The 19,228-nt window shown below is 42.9% G+C and overlaps 1 protein-coding gene and 2 long non-coding RNA genes across 3 annotated transcripts; all 3 read left to right on the forward strand.

Annotated features, from left to right (window-relative positions):
• Positions 1–503: 503 nt before the first annotated feature.
• LOC118771499 lies at positions 504–17,596 on the forward strand. Its single transcript, XM_036519507.1, has 14 exons — positions 504–1,161; positions 8,028–8,359; positions 8,793–8,857; positions 9,242–9,456; positions 9,855–10,093; positions 10,302–10,412; positions 10,816–10,963; positions 11,082–11,433; positions 13,423–14,023; positions 14,614–14,709; positions 14,953–15,186; positions 15,346–15,505; positions 15,697–15,756; positions 16,662–17,596. The coding sequence occupies exons 1-14, from the start codon at positions 888–890 to the stop codon at positions 17,186–17,188; spliced, it is 3,414 nt and encodes a 1,137-aa protein (XP_036375400.1). The 5' UTR covers positions 504–887; the 3' UTR covers positions 17,189–17,596.
• Positions 2,826–5,703, forward strand: LOC118770893. The gene is made up of 3 exons (XR_005004583.1): positions 2,826–2,862; positions 3,192–3,257; positions 5,667–5,703. It is a non-coding gene; the product is annotated as an uncharacterized LOC118770893 (long non-coding RNA).
• Positions 6,221–7,452, forward strand: LOC118770892. The gene is made up of 3 exons (XR_005004582.1): positions 6,221–6,267; positions 6,835–6,862; positions 7,393–7,452. It is a non-coding gene; the product is annotated as an uncharacterized LOC118770892 (long non-coding RNA).
• Positions 17,597–19,228: the final 1,632 nt, after the last annotated feature.

Genomic DNA, 19,228 nt, shown 5'->3' on the forward strand with positions numbered 1-19,228 from the left:
TAGAATCTACTGTATTTTTCCGCTCTTTTCTAATCTCAGTAAATACGTAAAATGACATATGGAAACCAAAATGAGATGAATGCTTGGGGGTGAACCACATCAATCTTTAAAGAAAGACAAAATGATACTTTTTTCATTGTTCACACAATATTGGCTTTTGTATAACATATGTAACCAGCACACACAAAAACAAATTATTTCAATATGAAAAACATGCTTTTAATGACAATGTGATGCAAAGAATTAAAAAGACCATTTTACCATTATGATCAGCCTGAAATGTAACGATGTAACTCGATAACGCTGCCCGTGAGAGAAGCTCGCTTTGGAACAGATTTTAGTTTCATGCTGAGGAGTGTAGCAGTTTCTCTTATCATCCCTACTTTTCCAAGAAGATTCAGTTACTGCAAATGCGAGCAGTCCGGCTTATTTGTTTATTCATTTTTTCCCACAAACGACAATTACAAACAACAGTCAATTACCAAAGCGAGATCATACGTGGCGTTGGTTAGAGAGCGAACAGCTCCATAGGTACGTTGTAACAACCTAAGCAGGGGTACAAAGGCAGAAAACAAATTACCTCGCAAAAGGATATTGACAAAACAAACGAAAACGTGTCCATTTTCATTTCGGTGGTTGGATTTCCCGGTAATATTTATATCGGGCTCTGGACACGTCTACTTGTGTTTCGTTGTGCCCCATCTGTTCGGCGTTTTGCGGGGCGGTCAGTAAAAAACACTTCCTCATTTTCTTATGTGACTGATAAACCTTCAGTTTAGAAGCAGGATGTGAATCGCCGTCTATGGTACACGCCCTGTTCGAGGAAAACGAAACTGATCTCCGTCGCTGTGTTGAACAGTCTTCCGTTTATCGGTGATTGCAGCAAAATGGCAGAAAGTATCGCAGAGGAACAGGACCAGGTCAGCTGCCCAGTGTGTCTGGATCTACTGAAGGATCCGGTGACTATTCCCTGCGGACACAGTTACTGTATGGACTGTATTAAGGGCTGCTGGGATCAGGATGATCAAACTGGTGTCTACAGCTGTCCCCAGTGCAGGCAGACCTTCACTCCAAGGCCGGTTCTGGGCAGAAACACCGTGCTGGCTGAAGTGGTGGAGAAGCTGAAGAAGACAGGACTCCAAGCTGCTCCTCCTGCTCACTGTTACGCTGGACCTGGAGACGTGGCGTGTGATGTCTGCACCGGGAGAAAGCGCAAAGCCGTCAAGTTCTGTCTGGAGTGCTCGACCTCTTACTGTGAAACTCACCTCATGAGTCACAATGAACTCAACAAAGGGAAGTCTCATACGGCGATAGAGGCCACAGAAAAACTACAGGGGAAGATCTGTCCTCGTCATGCTAAGCTCCTGGATGTTTACTGTCGCACTGATCAGCAGTGTATCTGTCTGCTGAGTGTGATGGATGAACACAGAGGCCACGATACAGTCTCAGCTGCAGCAGAAAGGACTGAGAAACAGGTCAGAGCCACAGTTCAATACATACAGAAGCTATCTGCTGACAACATTATAATGCACATTATCTCTGAAATCAACAGTATATATTTAAACTGTATATCCTTTATCTTCTGTACGTTCAGAGTGAATCATTAGTTCATAAATGCATCTTAACAGCACGTGTAATACATGAATTTTCTGCTAATTGATTCTACTATTCAGAATGATTTAAAAAAGATTTCCCTAGATCCTGTTGTGTCTCTGAAAAACAGTTACAAATTGAAATGATTTTTGTGTCTGATATCCATGGAGATAAAGTGTCAGGAGCAGGCAGTGAACACAATCCAGCTCTCTGTGACAGCTTTGCTCCCTCCCACATCTCTCAATTCACCACCTGTGGATGAATGAAAAAATGTCCATTAGATATGCTAAGTTTCTATGATACTATTTTATAACTTCACAAATCTATATATTTGTCTTATTATGTTATTGTTTTTTAACTTTACAAATATGAATTTAGTTTTATGTAATTGTGAAATTATTTTTTCTCCACAGAAGCAGCTGGGGGCGACACAAAAGGAGTTCCAGCAGAAGATCCAGGAGAGAGAGAAGGAGATGGAAGATCTGAGACAGGCTGTGGAGTCAATCACGGTGGGTACTGACCAGAGGAGAAGACAACAGCTGGCTGCTGGAAGAGCCATTTCAGGGCTCAGTCAGGGCTCTCCTCCAGTCATCCAGTGAAGGGGCCCAGTGTCGGGCCACTTTCCAGCCCTGTGGGGCTCAATCCCACTGAGCCACACTGTGGGGAACAGGCTGTCTGGGTCCCAGTAAGAGCTGAGTGAAAGGCCTAGTTAAATTGTACAGCCCTCCTCTCTCTGTGTCTCCTAACAGCGCTCTGCACAGGCAGCAGTGGAGGACAGCAAGAGGATCTTTACTGAGCTGATCCACTCCTTTGAGAGAATGCGTTCTGAGGTGAAACAGCTGATCAGAGATCAGGAGAAGGCTGCAGTGAGTCAGGCTGAAGGAGTCATGGAGCGACTGGAGCAGGAGATTGCTGAGCTGAGGAGGAGAGATGCTGAGCTGGAGCAGCTTTCACACACAGAGGATCACATCCATTTCCTCCAGGTAACATCACTGTCTCTCTGCCAATCTGCAGTACAGGGTGGAATGTGTGTCGCACAGAGCTGCCTACTGGAGATGACACCATCCAGAATAATTATAGCTCACTGTGTTCATCTGTTTGTCTGTCTATAGAGCTGTCAATCTCTCTGTGTCCCTCCTGGATGTGGAGACTTACCCAGCATCAGTTACAAACTACATCATTCATTTGGATTTGCAAGGACATTGGTCACTGAACTAGAAGATCAAGCCATTTTCTGTAAAACAGTGTTACGCAATATCTCTAGAAAAGGTTGGTGAATACATTTCTATTTTTACAGCTTATATGTTAAACAAAAAAACAAATTATTCAGATACTGATGCAGTCCGTAGTTTTTCATTCTCTCCTAGCAGACATGTCTCTGAAAGTTCTCTGTCATGTCTCTACAGTACTGTTTGTGTTTCTTTGCTTTTTTGAAGAAAGGGGTTTCTGTTTTGATGGGGTTGTGGTATAGAGGGCTGTTTTTTTTTGTTTTTGCATTTTTCAGAATGATTAGTGTCTTCTCTGCTAATGAATGTTATGTGACACAATGTGATGATCCAATAAAATGGAGTTAAAAGTTTCTCTCTCTCCCTCCACAGCTAATGAACTACGTTGGAAGTATGACCTATTCTCAGAGCGCTTTCCCCCTAGAGAAATCATGAAAGGTGAATCAGTTCACTTATTCTACACTCTAAGACTGTCTTGCAACACACACACACACACACACACACACACACACACACACACACACACACACACACACACACACACTTTACAGAGTATTGTATGGAAATCTCTTTCCTCTTTCTTCACAACCTGTTGGTCACTGCCTCTCAGGTTGTAACAGGCACCTGTGTACATCATTGGCAGCAAGATGCAGCTCCTCATCCCAAAGCATATGGGCAGCGTTTCACTATTAGTCAATTTTGTCGAAGAGAAGCAACTTGGTTTTGCATAATGTTTAACAAGTGGAAAAAGGGGATCAATATTGGACATTCATTTACAAACCATGTCCTGAAGATGGAGAAATTTGTAGATAAAACAGCTTGCCAGCAGCTGTGTCTTTTCCCAACTTTACAATACAATTCCACAATTGCTTCAATTCTACCTTGACATCGTTATGTAAGTCAGACAGTAGTAACTTACTGCGGGAGGAAAATGTTGTACCCCTGAAAAGGGGAGAGAATCATGGAGCTACAGCTTGTAGTGCTCCCCTAACAATAGCTTTATCTTCAATGAGGAAAGCACCGCGATCTCCCCCTACTGAATGGACATGGGCATAACTAATCAATTATAGATCAGCATAAAAAGGCCAAACAGAAGATCACCATTCCATCCTTACTCTCACATTTTAAGCAATAGACTTCTTACCATATTAAAGAAACAAAAATTCAAACTGTATTTAAATACTCTTTTCTTTTAGCTTGTGCTTATGATTTGATATCATCACTTGATGAATTTAAACTGAAATGTTACAATGTTTTTCAATACAAATTTTTAAAGTGTCACAAAAACATGTAATGGTCGATATTACATGGCTTTGTTTTTAAATTAATGTGTTTAGTGGTTATTTTACCTATTTTTGCATGTATTAGTTCTGACTCAAAGATTACCGTATGGTAATGTAATGGTATAAACAATCTTCTCTAATGCAGTGCTGGAATACATACACACATACACAGATTAATGGAAACCAACTAATACACATGCACGCAAAAGCATACATTTGAAAATAAATTTACCTAAAATAAGCATGTATGAAAACACATATGCACCTGCAATTGGAATGCCAAATGTAAGTGCTGATTGACCTAAATTCCAAAAATATTGATACTGATTTCAGATGTATGCTTAATATTTTAAAAAAGAAATGTTTTTGATGACCAGATTTAAGATTGAATTCATTAATTACAATTTAATTAAAGCTTGCATCAAAACGCACACGCACCTGAGACTGGGGTGCCAAGTATAAGTGCTTTTTAAACTGGATTCCAAAAATAAATATTTATTTTATTAACACAGATTTCAGATATAAGCTAAATATTGTAAAACTAAATATTTTTGAAAACCAGAGTTAAAATTTAAATCTAGTTTTCCAAAATAAATATTTAGTCAAATAAGAAATGACTGTATGACTTCAAACATAGTCAAGTTACTCCCCTCCTCACCTCACTTCATTGGCTTCCTGTTATTGCTCACATCAAGTTCAAAACCTTGGTGCTGGCATACAGGACAGAGAATGGAAAAGCCCCCTCATACCTACGATCAGTCTTCAAACCCTGGGTTCCATCGAGATCAGTACGCTCTACAACTGTGGGGCAACTGACTGTACTGTCCCGACAGGGTCGCTCCTCTCAGACACAATTCCTGTCTGTACTGGTCCCTCAGTAGTGGCGTGAACTCCCCACGGAGATTAGGACAGCAGAATCACTGCCCATATTCTGGCGCAGACTGGTGACCCAACTCTTCAAAATGCATCTCAGTTCCACCTCAATCCCTGCCCCTTAACACCAGCTAGCTCTAGTATTTGATTTTTATTTTATGTGTAGTATTGTGATGTGTGTTGGATTCTGTGTTCCATTGACTGATGTATCATAGTATTCATGGCTTCTGTTGCCTAGTCAGATTACACAAGTAAACTTGTGGTAGGGCTTGAATGGTGTTATGCTCACACTCACTGGTCTGGGAGTGTTGTTAACCTGGTCTGACACTGTTGCTCATTTAACTTGAATCGATACGCTTATGTTCTATCGTGCTGGAAGTTTCTCTGGATGAGATTGTCTGCTGAATGCAAGCAATGTAATGTAATATAATGTATGAATGGATCCCATTTCCAGAACTGCTGAAGCGTTGTCTGGAAATAGCACTTCTCACCATAACTTTAAACTGGAAGGAGGTTCAATAGCTGAAGTGCTGCCATGTACTTTTGATTATGGTGTCATCACAAAGATGCAGATTCAATTCCCAATCTGTTAATTTCCATGTTTTATCCCCATTTCAATATGAATGTCACCAAGAATGGACTACTCACCAGCCCCAGACACTAAACAAGTTCTTTTCTGTACTTTACACAGGATTTACAACCAGCTCTGTAAGCCCAGACACATGGTAAGTAGGTCACAATCCTTTACTTAACAATTTGTTAAAAAAACTATAAGTTCCAGGCACTGACTTCCCCGATGGTAACCTGCTCCACCACATTCTTCCATCTACCTCCCCCCATCTTAGGAGCTACAGTGCCCCCCGGTTAAGCGACCCAGGCTAAGCCTGCACACAGTCACTGCACACCCACACGTCATACTTCCTCTTTTTATACTCTGGTGCTGCTAAGTGCATATACAACAATTCAGTACTCCTAACTAAATATCCTACAGCTCAAAGCTCCTCCCCCCATTCAGCCCCCTTCCACACTGCCACACAGCTCCCCCCTCTCACACCGCCCTCTGCAGGTGGGGTATAGGTGCTGCACCAGGGGAGCCAGCACACCGCCACACACACACACACACACACACACACACACACCCATTACTGTACGGGAGAATTCTCCCACATCATGTCAATATGCTCCACCACTGGCACAGTTCCGCTCACCAGTGCTGCTGCCGTCTAACCTTCTGCTCTTCTCTGCTCATTGCAGGTACATTTATCGTCCCAGGCCTTTTTACGGCTTCCCAGGTACGCCACCGTTCACACTTACACTCTCCCCAAGAAAAACTAAAACAAAGACATGCAAAAAAAAGCACATAATTGCATGTACATGTCCCATCCTTAAGCATGCCTGAAAATATGCATGCACTTAAGACTGGAGTGCCAAAGATAGGTGCTTTTAAAACTGCATTTCAAAAATATATATTTATTTTAGCAACACCTATTTCAGATATACACTAAATATTTTTAAATGGAAATATTTTTGAAAACCAGATTTAAGATTTAAATCTGGTTTTCAAAAATACCTATCTAGACAGGAGTAGTCAAATAGGAAATGACTGTATGAATGAACACCATATTCAGAAGTCCCAACGCTTTGTCCAGAAATAGCATTTCTCACAATAACCTGGAAGGAGGTTCAATAGCTGAAGTGCTGCCGTGTACTTTTGATTATGGTGTCATCACAAAGATGCAGATTCAATTCCCAATCTGTTAATTTCCATGTTTTATCTCCATTTCAATATGAATGTCACCAAGAATGGACTACTTGCCAGCCCCAGACACTAAACAGGTTCTTTTCTGTACTTTATCCAGGAGATTCATCCAGCACAGACTCATCAGAGTAAGTGGGTTACACTACTTTATTTAACAATTCATTAAAAACATTAAGTTGCAGCCAATGACTTCCTCGATGGTAACCTGCTCCACCACTTTCTTCTATGTATCCATCCACCATCCTAGGAGCTACAGTGCCCTCCAGTTGAACAACCTGGGCTAATCGTGCACACAATCCCCGCACACTCACGCTGCACACCACACTTCAAGTGTCTTCCTCCTTTACACTCTGGCGCTGCTAAGCGCATGTACAACTATTCAGTACTCCTAACTGAATATCCTACAGCTCAAAGCTCCTCCCCCCATTCAGCCCCCTTCCACACTGCCACACAGCTCCCCCCTCTCACACCGCCCTCTGCAGGTGGGGTATAGGTGCTGCACCAGGGGAGCCAGCACACCGCCACACACACACACACACACACCGCTTACTCTACGGGAGAATTCTCCCACATCATGTCAATATGCTCCACCATTGGCACAGTTCCGCTCACCAGTGCTGCTGCCGTCTAACCTTCTGCTCTTCTCTGCTCACCTCAGGGACTGGAATTCACCCCTGTCTCCTACTCGCTTAAGAGGTACACCGCCGTTCACACACACACACACACTCACTCCGAGATAAAACATGTAGATCCACATGTAGAGCTCAATTTTGCAATTTGAAATGCGATAGCTGATGTTCCACCTTTCAGTGGAAAAAAAAAAACAAAAAAACAAAACCAACCCTACCACTTGTATTTGCCCTGCACCACCAACCCTTATTACCACATCACCGCAGCTCTTTCCATCCTCGCTGCAGTTTCTCTGATTCCTGCGAACAAATAGAAATAAGACTCTCAAAAGCAGGTCTGAAAAACATGAAAACTCTAGCTCAGTAACTAGTTCCCTAACCAAGATCAGAATCAAATGACAGTTGCATGTGGAAACTGTGACAATAGATATTATTCCTAAAAGGAGCAAATAGAAGAAGATTTTCTCAACATGTATCATTTCCAGAAGGAAAACTAAGTATGTGTAACTAGCACTTCTCTGAGCTCTGAGCTCAGTTGCTTGATGACATTGTTTAAGTTTTGACTTTCTTACATTGTAGTGTTACTGCGAAGACTGATTTGAATCCCACCTTTTTATTGCAGTGTCTCGAGTAAAACGCATGCTGAAGAAGACAAGACTTAAAGCTGTTCCTCTTGCTCACTGTTACGCTGGACCTGGAGACGTGGCGTGTGATGTCTGCACTGGGAAAAAGCGCAAAGCCGTCAAGTCTTGTCTGCAGTGCTTGGCTTCTTACTGTGAAACTGATCTAATCCTTCATGATAAACTCAATCAAGGGAAATCTCACAAAATGATTGAGGTCACAGAAAAACTACAGGAGAAGATCTGCTCTCATCATGCTAAGCTGCTGGAGGCTTACTGTCCAACAAATAAGAAGTGTATCTGTCTGCTGTGTGCGATGGATGAACACAGAGGCAATGAGACAGTCTCAGCTGCAGCAGAAATGACTGAGAAACAGGTAAGAGCTATAACTGAAACAGTATATAATTCTCCTTATTCCAGCTGTTACACCCACAGTAGCCAGTAGACATGTTCACATTTTTATGATTCCTAACTGAGGAATTGGCTGTGAACCTTAATTTTAAAATGTCATTAAAAACCAATGACAACGTGAGACTGCATCAAGCACTGAATCAAGACTGAATCAATACTGAAACCAGAGACGGCATCAAACACTGAACACACATCAAACACACATCAACATTGAACACGAAATAAACACTGAACACTGAGATTGCATCAAACACTGAATCAACACTGAACACTGAGACTGCTTCAAGTACTGAATCAGAGGTGAACATGGCATCAAGTTCTGGATCAAGCTCTGAGTGAATTAACACTCTTCTATCATACAGTTCATTATGTATAACACGTGTCTCTCTTGGCTCAAGGACCCAACACATAAAATCACATTCACTCCAGAAATAGACCACAGTAAAGGCAAGATTACATACAGGTAAGCCCTCATTATTATGCCTATGACTGGCATATGCAATGCTGTATGCATATTTACTCTACATTCAAATAATCATCTCCAAATTTACATCAAGTGAAATGTCAGAACAAGAACTACGTGCCATAATACCTTTCTAATTCCGAGCTGTGTATAAATGCTAATCTTGTGTTAGTTTTAGAACTGTACGATGTGTAGTGCACTTTTGCTGTGTTAGTTTTAGAACTGTACAATGTCTACTGTGTTTTTGCTGTGTTAGTTTTAGAACTGTATGATGTGTAGTGTGTTTTTGCTGTGTTAGTTTCAGAACTGAAGTGCACTTTTGCTGTGTTAGTGCTGTGTGGTGTGTTCATGGTGTGTTTAGTGTCTTTTCTCTCTGCCCTGCAGATACCATAGCGCTCATGCAGTTCACTTCCAGTGTAGTGTAACTGGCCTGGTGTTTGTGATGGAGATGGTGGTGGAAGTGCAGTACAGCACAGCCCTCTGGGATAGCAACCTCCTGACACCCACTGGCCAGCAGCCTGCGGGGCCTCTGTTCAACATCACCTGCCCCCAGGGGTCAATGCGTGAGCTGCACCTCCCTCACTGTGAGGTGCTGTCCGGTGAGTAGCACACTGCGCACACATTTACAGTTCAAGTCATTCTTATTCACCAGAAATTCTTACATAGGTTACAGCTTTGACATGTTATACATTTAAACAGCTGGATAATTTTTTGGATATTTACTGAGGCAATTTTGTGTTAAGTACCTTGCCCAAGTGTCCAGCAGCAGTGCCCTAGCCAGGAAACAAACCAGCAACCTTTCGATTAAGAGCCCTGTTCGTTACCACTACGATACGTTAGGTAACACGATGCCCCCCTTGGGCTGATGGCTTAAATAAACCAAGCTCAGCCTTGCCACTGCGACAGTGACAACATCCTTCAGTCTACTCAGAGAGGCGGGGGAGAAGTCCTTATTCTGATTTTCTGTCAATGACCCCATATGATTCTCTGTTTGTAGGGAAGAGGTGTGACTTTTTGTCAGTGGCCCATGTTGTTGGAGACAGTATAGAGGTGCTGCAGCCCCTCGAGGTGACAGATACTCATGTGAAGGTCAAAATCAGCAGCTTCTCCCTCTTTGGCCTCATCAAGAGCCCCAGCCACTCTTCTATCAAAGGGCAGGTGCTGCTGTTCCTCCGGCAACCAGGTGGCGACATTCTGAACGTGCTGCTGCTGCCCAGGAATATTCCAATCAGTGAGGTAGATACAGCCGACACACACTATCCACCAGTCCATACCTTTCCGTTCGTTCATATGTTTGTGTTCAGAGGTGGTGCTATGATAGGCTGACTTGTCTTGCACTACAAAACACTCACTGATGAGGTTAGACGTTAACTCTGCGCAAGGTGTGTAAATTCAGTGTTGTAATGAGTGCTTCACTTCTGGTATCTACCCCTCATTCCTGCAGGTAGAGCCACAGCAGAGAGGAGGTCTGCACATCCAGGTCAGCTCCAACTGCACTCTCACCCCTGACAGAACATACAAGCTGTCCTGTGATAACCATAGGACACAGCCAAAGGTAAAACAACTTTGTACAAAACTACAGACTGTTGGCTGGCAGCAGTGGTGGGTATCAGTGTCCATCAACACATTGCATTCCTTGCCGTAATTAACTTGCTTGATTAGTAGAGGTGTTGAACTGCAGCTAACTAGATCTCATTAAAAACAGTTTTTCTGTGGGAAGGTGTTTGTTCCTTTCAGAATGATCTCACTGCACTGTGCATGTCAAATATGCTGAGTAATGTGAAGTTTGTGCTGATTCATTTGCCTTGTGTAAACCTTGTAAGAGACGATGTATATTCTGAACATCATTCCAGAGCAGTGGGATTTGAATGCCCTGTGCTCTAACCATTACAAAACACATTGGCTTGAAGCAGAGCAGTTAGCATCACTCTGACGACAGCTCTCCCTCTCTCTCTCAGGATGCCCCCTTTGACTGCGAGTACAGCCCAAACTACCACCCAACCTTTGAGGTGTTTCTGGACATGCCAGTTTGGGAGATGAACCTGAGACTGCTGGAGTGGGGTTTTTGGTGGTCAGAGGTGTGGGCACGTTTGATTAGACTGCCAGGTGAGCCCCCCCCATCACACCTCCAAGAGGCCTTCTCCTGGTCTGTATGAGATACAGTTTTTGAGGCAATAACCTGGTTCTCTGTTTCTTTTCACCCTTGCTGATTGGTTCATGCCAGCTCCACCAGCCCCGCCTCTCCCTGCTGATTCGTTTATCGACCAGCATATGGATGAGCTCATTCAGAGGGTGACTCAGGTGGAGCCCATAGCTGACACCCTGCTCTCAAAGGGCCTCATCCAGGAAGAAGCGTACTCCAAAATCCGCGCTGCACAGCCCAGACAGGGGAAGATGAGAGAGCTCTTAAATTTCGTGCGGGCAGGAGCACCAGAATTAAAGTCTACCTTCTACACTTTACTCAAAGAGAAGGAATCTTATCTGGTCAAACACCTGGGTAAGACAGACTGCTGTTCTCTTAGTCCCTGCTCTACCAACAGAGCATTCTTAAACCTCACTGCAGACACTGCAGCACACTAACACACAATTGCTCATGCATTACGGGAGGCCACTAGGTTCTTGTGACTCCCTGTCCTTTAAATAATGGAACATGTTGCTCGTTCTCTCTCCTCTCTCTTCTGCCAGGTGCAGCCTCAGAGCGGAGAGTGATATCGTGAGGGAGGGAGTTTCGTGTCACTGAGACTTCCACGCTTCTCCCCCATCTCTCCCCCTCTCCCCTCCCTTTCTGTCTCCCCCCTTTCCTCTCCTCTATTACAGACAGTCCAAGAGGTGACAACTCAGAGGCCCACCTATAACCTTGGATTTCCTCACTCCACAGGGATGGCTAGCCAAGCATTCATAGTTACTCCAACTGCCCGACAGCTGGAGTGAGCACTCGGTGGTGGTTAATAACACAGCCTGCTTTCCGGTGCTGTGTTTTTACCTGCTTTATAACATGACTAATTTTGAGCAGCGTGTTTTTATTTTCCTTTATGCTTTTAACACTGCCAAGAAGATAGTCCCACTAATTTTCAGCTTATGTTATCATTGATGAGTTTTTATTTCTATCTCACCTGTATCTTGCTGGACTTTAACTATATCTCACTGCTGAATCAATTGGAATAAACTACTTTTTTGAAGTTCAGATCTTGTACTTAGATTTATTTACCAAACCTACTTCTCTGAGCAATAAAAAGTCTTGTAGCAGGCATTTTGCATTCATTGGATTAAAATGTTGGACAATTTGTATTTTTTTCACTTTAAGGTCCAAACATATACTTGCTACAAGTCAACTGTCATGTGTTTTTTGGTATAAAAACATTATTGTATTAAATAATGTTTGCTTTGGAGAAAACCAGTGAAAATCTTACTGTACTTTTAAATTTGTGTCCTTTAGCAGACACATTTTTCCAGAGAGACTCCTAATAATATCACAAAGTGCATTTAACAAAATGGCACAAAACCTCACATGAACAGAAGGACAGCACCAACCACCCACAAACAAAGACCAGTGTCTGGTTCATTGATGAGACCACAAGTGTTTACCCCCCCCCCCCCCCCCCCCCCCATTACGTGCACAAGTGCAGTACAATATACCTGACAGGAGGACTTGTTTTTTAAAATAAATTTAAAATTTTTTAAATCTTGATGTTCAGTATCTGTCTTTATAAGTGCATGATAAGCGTAACAAATGAGGGACACTACATGACAGACCTCTGGCTCCACCCCCTAGCCACAGAAGTTCCTACAGCCATATGTGGATTCCTGCATAAGGTGTATGGAGTTTGGAGACACCACAGGCCCTCCCAAAATTTTTTCTTTTTTTTTTTTTGTACAGACAACCTCCTATGGAAAACTGAACCTCAAATCTGGACTTGGACTACAAGCTCTCTCTTATGGATGAACTGTGCGGCTGTTGGATTGAAGTGTGTGGGTTTATTTTAGTCAGTCCCTTCCCCCTCATTCTGTACCTTGCCCCAACAAATACCACAGCTGCAAGGTTTTGTGTCTGATTTATTGTACTTCACACTATTATGTGGTTCAGTCCACGCCTGCAGTCTTCCTACAATATTTTAACCACACCCCCTGCAGCTCTGAGCCAGGAAAACCCCCCCCCCCCCCACACACACACACACACACACACACTCTATCACATATACAGCTAGAAACACTGACAGGCACAGAGGCAAAGATAAGCGTCATTTTATCAAGAGCTGGGTGTGTGTGTGTGTGTGTGAGAGAGAGAGAGAGAGAGAGAGAGAGAAGGGAGGGAGGGAGAGAGAGAGAGAGAGAGAGAAGGGAGGGAGGGAGAGAGAGAGAGAGAGAGAGAGAGAGAGAGAGAGAGAGAGAAGGGAGGGAGGGAGGCTAGGCTGAGAAGAGCAAGCTGAGTACAGAGAAGAGTTTGGAGGGGGGGGAGGGACTTCCTCTGACCAAAAAGCCCCTCCCTCCTCCTTTCACCCATACATACACCCTGCGAAAGTGAAACAAAACTTATCTCTGTCTCTCTGCCTTTCAACGTCGCTCAGTGAGTGCAGTAAAATGGCTGCCAGTATCTCAGTGGAGCAGGACCAGTTTAGCTGTTCAATCTGTCTGGATCTGCTGAAGGATCCGGTGGCTATTCCCTGTGGACACAGTTACTGTATGGATTGTATTAAGGGCTGCTGGGATCAGGATGATCAAACTGGTGTCTACAGCTGTCCCCAGTGCAGGCAAACCTTTGCCCCAAGGCCTGTTCTGGGCAGAAACACCATACTGGCTGAAGTGGTGGAGAAGCTGAAGAAGACAGGACTCCAAGCTGCTCCTCCTGCTCACTGTTACGCTGGACCTGGAGACGTGGCGTGTGATGTCTGCACCGAGAGAAAGCGCAAAGCCGTCAAGTTCTGTCTTGTCTGTTTGGCCTCTTACTGTGAAACTGATCTAATGCTTCACGATAAAGTCAGCAGAGGAAAGGTACATAAACTGGTTGATGCCACAGGAAAACTGCAAGACAAAATTTGTCCTCGTCATGACAAACTGCTGGAGATTTACTGCCGCACTGATCAGCGGTGTATCTGTTATCTGTGTACAATGGATGAACACAGAGGCCATGATACAGTCTCAGCTGCAGCAGAAAGGACTGAGAAACAGGTAAAGAGCTGGAGCTGTACAGGTACAATTTTACACTGGCTACGTTCAGGAAGTTACTGTGAAGTGTTGTCATTAGTGCGAAATCTTATTAATGGATCATGTAAATTGACACTGGTTCAGTGTGAAAACGAAGGATTCTCTTTCAACAGCTCAAATACGTTTTACTGTCTGTACAGTAGTCATTCATCAAGATTAAGTGAGTGTTTATTCTGTCTTTGAAAATCAAGAAAAGAATGAAGCAATCTCAGGTCTAAAGTCCACAGGGATAGGGCAGTGGGAGGTGCAGCCTACACTGGGGAAGTAATTGTCTACTTTCACTTTTGATTTTTGCTGCCATTTAACAAAAGTATGTTTTAATCACGTCTTTGAAAAGTACGTGAGCAATGAAGTTAGTTTTCATGCCCACAGTTATAGAGAGCAACAGGTGAACCCAACTCCTTTTTGACAGTTCTGTTCATACACCAAACTGTCACTTCATCTGGCTGAATAAAAACGAATGTGCTTGAAATGGGGTACACTTTGTAACATTTTCGTGTTATTTATTAATGTCAATTCAGTTATGTAACGGAGAAGTACCTGTTTGTTCACAGAAACACCTGGGGGCGACACAAAAGGAATCCCAGCAGAAGATCCAGGAGAGAGAGAAGGAGCTGCAGGATCTGAGACAGGCTGTGGAGTCGCTCACGGTGGGTACTGACCAGAGGAGAAGACTACAGCTGGCTGCTGGAAGAGCCATTTCAGGGCTCAGTCAGGGCTCTCCTCCAGTCAGTCTATGAGAAGCCCAGTGTCGGGCCACTTTCCGGCTCTGTGGGGCTCAATACCACTGAGACATGAGACCATGAGGAACAGGCTGTCTGGGGTCCCACTAAGAGCTGAGTGAAAGGCCTAGTTAAAATGTACAGCCCTCCTCTCTCTGTGTCTCCTAACAGCGCTCTGCACAGGCAGCAGTGGAGGACAGTGAGAGGATCTTTACTGAGCTGGTCCGCTCCATTGAGAGAAGGCGCTCTGAGGTGAAAGAGCTGATCAGAGATCAGGAGAAGGCTGCAGTGAGTCAGGCTGAAGGAGTCATTAAGCGACTGGAGCTGGAGATTGCTGAGCTGAGGAGGAGAGACGCTGAGCTGGAGCAGCTTTCACACACAGAGGATCACATCCATTTCCTCCAGGTAACATCACTGTCTCTCTGACAATCTGCAGTACTGAAGGGGGTGTGTCTCACACAGAGCTGTCCAATGGAGATGCTCGTGACTTTTAACAGGAATGTGTACATTTAAGCGTAAATATGTCTAAATGGAAGCTAAATCTGTCTGTCTCTTCAACTGTAGAACTTTCAGTCTCTCTGTGTCCCTGCTGGATGTGGAGACTTTCCCAGCATCGCTATCAGTCCAAACGTCTCTTTTGAGTTTATGAAGAAATCTTTCAGTGAACTGAAAGACGCAGTGGAGGAGACTTGCAAGCAGGCATCGCTGCTGATATCTCAAAAAGGTTGGTGAAGAAAATAGCATTTTGTATACTTTTAAACATTAAATATATTCCAGACTCCATGTAGCACAGCAGCAGATGTCCATAAGATGGAAATAAAATACTGTTTATTAAATATAATCCAGATGGGGACTAATATAGTGCACATAATTGGTCTGAAAATGTAGGTGAAAAAGTTTATCATGTGCCCGCAGTGAAAGTGGTCCATATCGTACAGCCTCCAGAGCCCAGTACCAGAGCAGACTTCCTAAAATGTGAGTTGTTTTACACTTCATATGTCCAGTATTTAATACCACTATACACACACATAAATGATATGTTATACACAGAGACACAGACACACACACACACACACACACACACACACACACACAAGCACAGGGGGGAGGATATACTTACACATTACACACATGTTCAACATACAACAGCACACAACTCGGAAAAGGCTTTAAACAGCTTTAAACAGTGATACACCATAAAGTAATTGTGTGTGTGTGTGTGTGTGTGTGTGTGTGTGTGTGTGTGTGTGTGTGTGTGTGTGTGTGTGTGTGTGTGCATGTTCGTATAACCCTCAGAGAAAGAAGCTCCTTGATAATTATATATCTCCTAAATAATTATTTAGGCGTGTGTGTGTGTGTGTGTGTGTGTGTGTGTGTGTGTGTGTCTGTGTCTCTGTGTATAACATATCATTTATGTTTCTGGTAACAAAATATGTATTTAAAGTCAATGTATCTAATGTCTTTATCGTACCTTCTTCAACCTTTTACTTCCTTCGATACCTACCAAGGAGTATGCCTGTATTCATTGTTCATCTGTTTCATTATACGAATGTTCACTAAAAATGTATACATTACATTACATGCATTTAGCAAACACTCCTATCCAGAGTGACTTCCACCACAATAGAACATAAGTGCATCTGTTCAAGTTAAATGAGCAACAGTGTCAGAACAGGTTAACAACAGTAGGACCAGTGAGTATGAACATATATATAATATAAGATTGTATAATGGTTTATTATAATAAGATTGTATAATATTATATTGTTATACAGTCTTATATTATGTATAAGATTGTATAATATTATATAATCAGTATAATACTGAGAATAACTGGGCATGACTGTATGTACCCCTCCATACATGCTGTCCTCCTCCAGATTCCTGTGAGCTTACACTGGATCCAAACACAGCACATAGACTTCTCCACCTGTCCGAGGGGCACAGAAAGGTGGTATATGGTGCAAAGGACCAGCCATACCCTGATCTTCCGGAAAGATTTGACCTCAGGGCCCAGGTGCTGTGCAGAGAGGGTCTGGCTGAGCGCTGTTACTGGGAGGCTGAATGGAGTGGGGGTGACTGGGTTTGCATTGCGCTCTCATATAAAGGGATCAGCAGGAAAGGAAGTGGTAATGACTGTCACTTTGGGCGCAATGAGAAGTCCTGGAGGTTGTTCTGCTCTGCCTCCAGTTGCTCTTTCTGGCACAATAATAAGAAAACTGAAATCCCCGTCCCCTCCTCCTCCAGAGTAGGAGTGTACCTGGATCACAGGGCAGGAACTCTGTCCTTCTACAGCGTCTCTGACACAATGACCCTCCTCCACAGAGTCCAGACCACATTCACTCAGCCCCTCTATCCTGGGTTTCTTCTCAGCTCAAAATCATCGGTAAAACTGCGTCTTCTGTGATAAAAAATACAGATCAGCTGAGTAAACTAATGGAGGAAGCATCTTAAAACAATAAAACAGAAACATAATAATTACAAATACAAACCTTTCTGAAACTGTTCAAATTTGAAACCTACGTAATTACAAAATGCTAAAGCTGTTGAATTTGATGTACGTTCTGTGTACAGTTCTAAGCGATAGTTTTAACAGTGAAGCGTCTCCCACACCTTGTGATCCCACCTGATCATATGGTTCCATGAACACCTAGAGGACTGGCCCTGTGGAGGTTGTGTTATGGCCTGCAGAGAGGATGGACTTTCCTCCATACCGTTATCAAATGCATGTGACATCCGCTTCATCACAGACTTTGTTCCAGTGCAGAGAAGCACACCGACTGACACTATTATCAAACTATTATCCATTTGTGAAAACTACTGCCATTTCCTTTGCTCTTTTACATGTATAAATGTACGTATGAGCATATATACATTGCTGTTTTACATGTATATGCTGTTCATACAGGTAGTGAGACTCAGTTTGTACCATGTAAGATGAGATAATTACATTTACGTTTCCTTGCACCTGCAATCACAGAAGCTGTGGAATAAATTATATTTGTTCAGCAGAAATGCATTCACTATAATGTGAGTTTGAATGTGGGTTCTCATTAAAATCTCAGTTTGTTAAAGTTGTATCAAATAAAACATCTCAGAAATTCAATTTGCTGCATCTCCTCTGATGAATTTGAATTTATATACCTCATTTGCTCAAATGTTTCCTTTATTTTGGTATGTGGCACTGGAGACTGGTCTCTGACTACATTACAATTTCTTTTTATGGTAAAAGGATAACCACTATAATTTGGGACATCAGTTATCAATCATAAAGGAACACCACAATGGCGTAAAAGGAAGTGGCAAAGTTTATTACATCAGAGCAATACATACAATTCATGCACAAGTCAGCTGAGTATTCCACAATCCTCACTAGACCTGGTTGTCAGCAAAGTACTTAGAAGTGCGCTCCATTAATTTTTCAAAACTGTGAGTCATTCATAACTCCACATCAGAGCACACATTGGGTCAAGCTCATTCTCGCTTGAAGAGGGGAAAAAAATCACACCAGTGACATTAAAAGTATAGGTACATGCATGTTTCACCATAGAAGGCTGCTTGCGTCTTACCAGGCTTGCTCCCTTGCCCACAGCTAGTCCTGTAAGGCTATGGGTCAGTGCTCACGGACAATGCAAAATGAACCAATAAAAAATAAATAAATAAATAAATAAGAAATAAAGAATAGGTACTAGTTCACCCACAGAGGCAACCCTGGGTCTTTTTTCCTCCACATCGGTACGCAGGCTAAGCGGGCTAGAACTGACAACGTAACTACTAACATGAAAATCTAAACGGCAAGAGCGGCTCCCTACAATACACCAAATCTCAGGTCAGCATAATTAATAGTAACCAGTGCGACGTCACAGCACACTTCGACATCCAGGTAATCCATTATTTTTAAGCACTCTGAATAACATTACCACGGTTAGAAAGAGTTCAACGTTATTTAATTTACTGTTAAAAGTGCGAACGTGATACGCAGCACCGAATGCACTCACCAATGTATACCGGCAATATCGCCCAACAGGCTGTTTTTCCAAAATAATAATAAAAAAGACTCAATTGTTCATAAAGGAGGACAGAGTTATTAAAGATAACACCTAAGTTTACTCGCCGCTCCTAAACAAACTAGCACACAATAGCGCTCGACAAATCATGACAAAGCCATAGCTGTCACCGGCTACAGGTTACCTACAAATTAGTAACTATTTCTATGATTACCCCACATATTAATGTTTCCCATCAGTTTCTTTAAATCAGCGTATTGTAAAAGCAAACCGTTCCGACATCGATCATAAGCCGGATGTTCCCAAATGGTGCGTTTTCAAACCCAGAAAACGTCGACATTTGCACGTATGAACTCCAAGATAAACACAAGCATGCGTAACAAGTTGGAAAAGAGCACCACGTTGCGTTTAATTCGCACACATTTTAAAATCAGCGCCCC

The sequence above is a fragment of the Megalops cyprinoides genome, chromosome 24, assembly GCF_013368585.1.
Source record: "Megalops cyprinoides isolate fMegCyp1 chromosome 24, fMegCyp1.pri, whole genome shotgun sequence".
NCBI lineage: Eukaryota > Metazoa > Chordata > Actinopteri > Elopiformes > Megalopidae > Megalops > Megalops cyprinoides.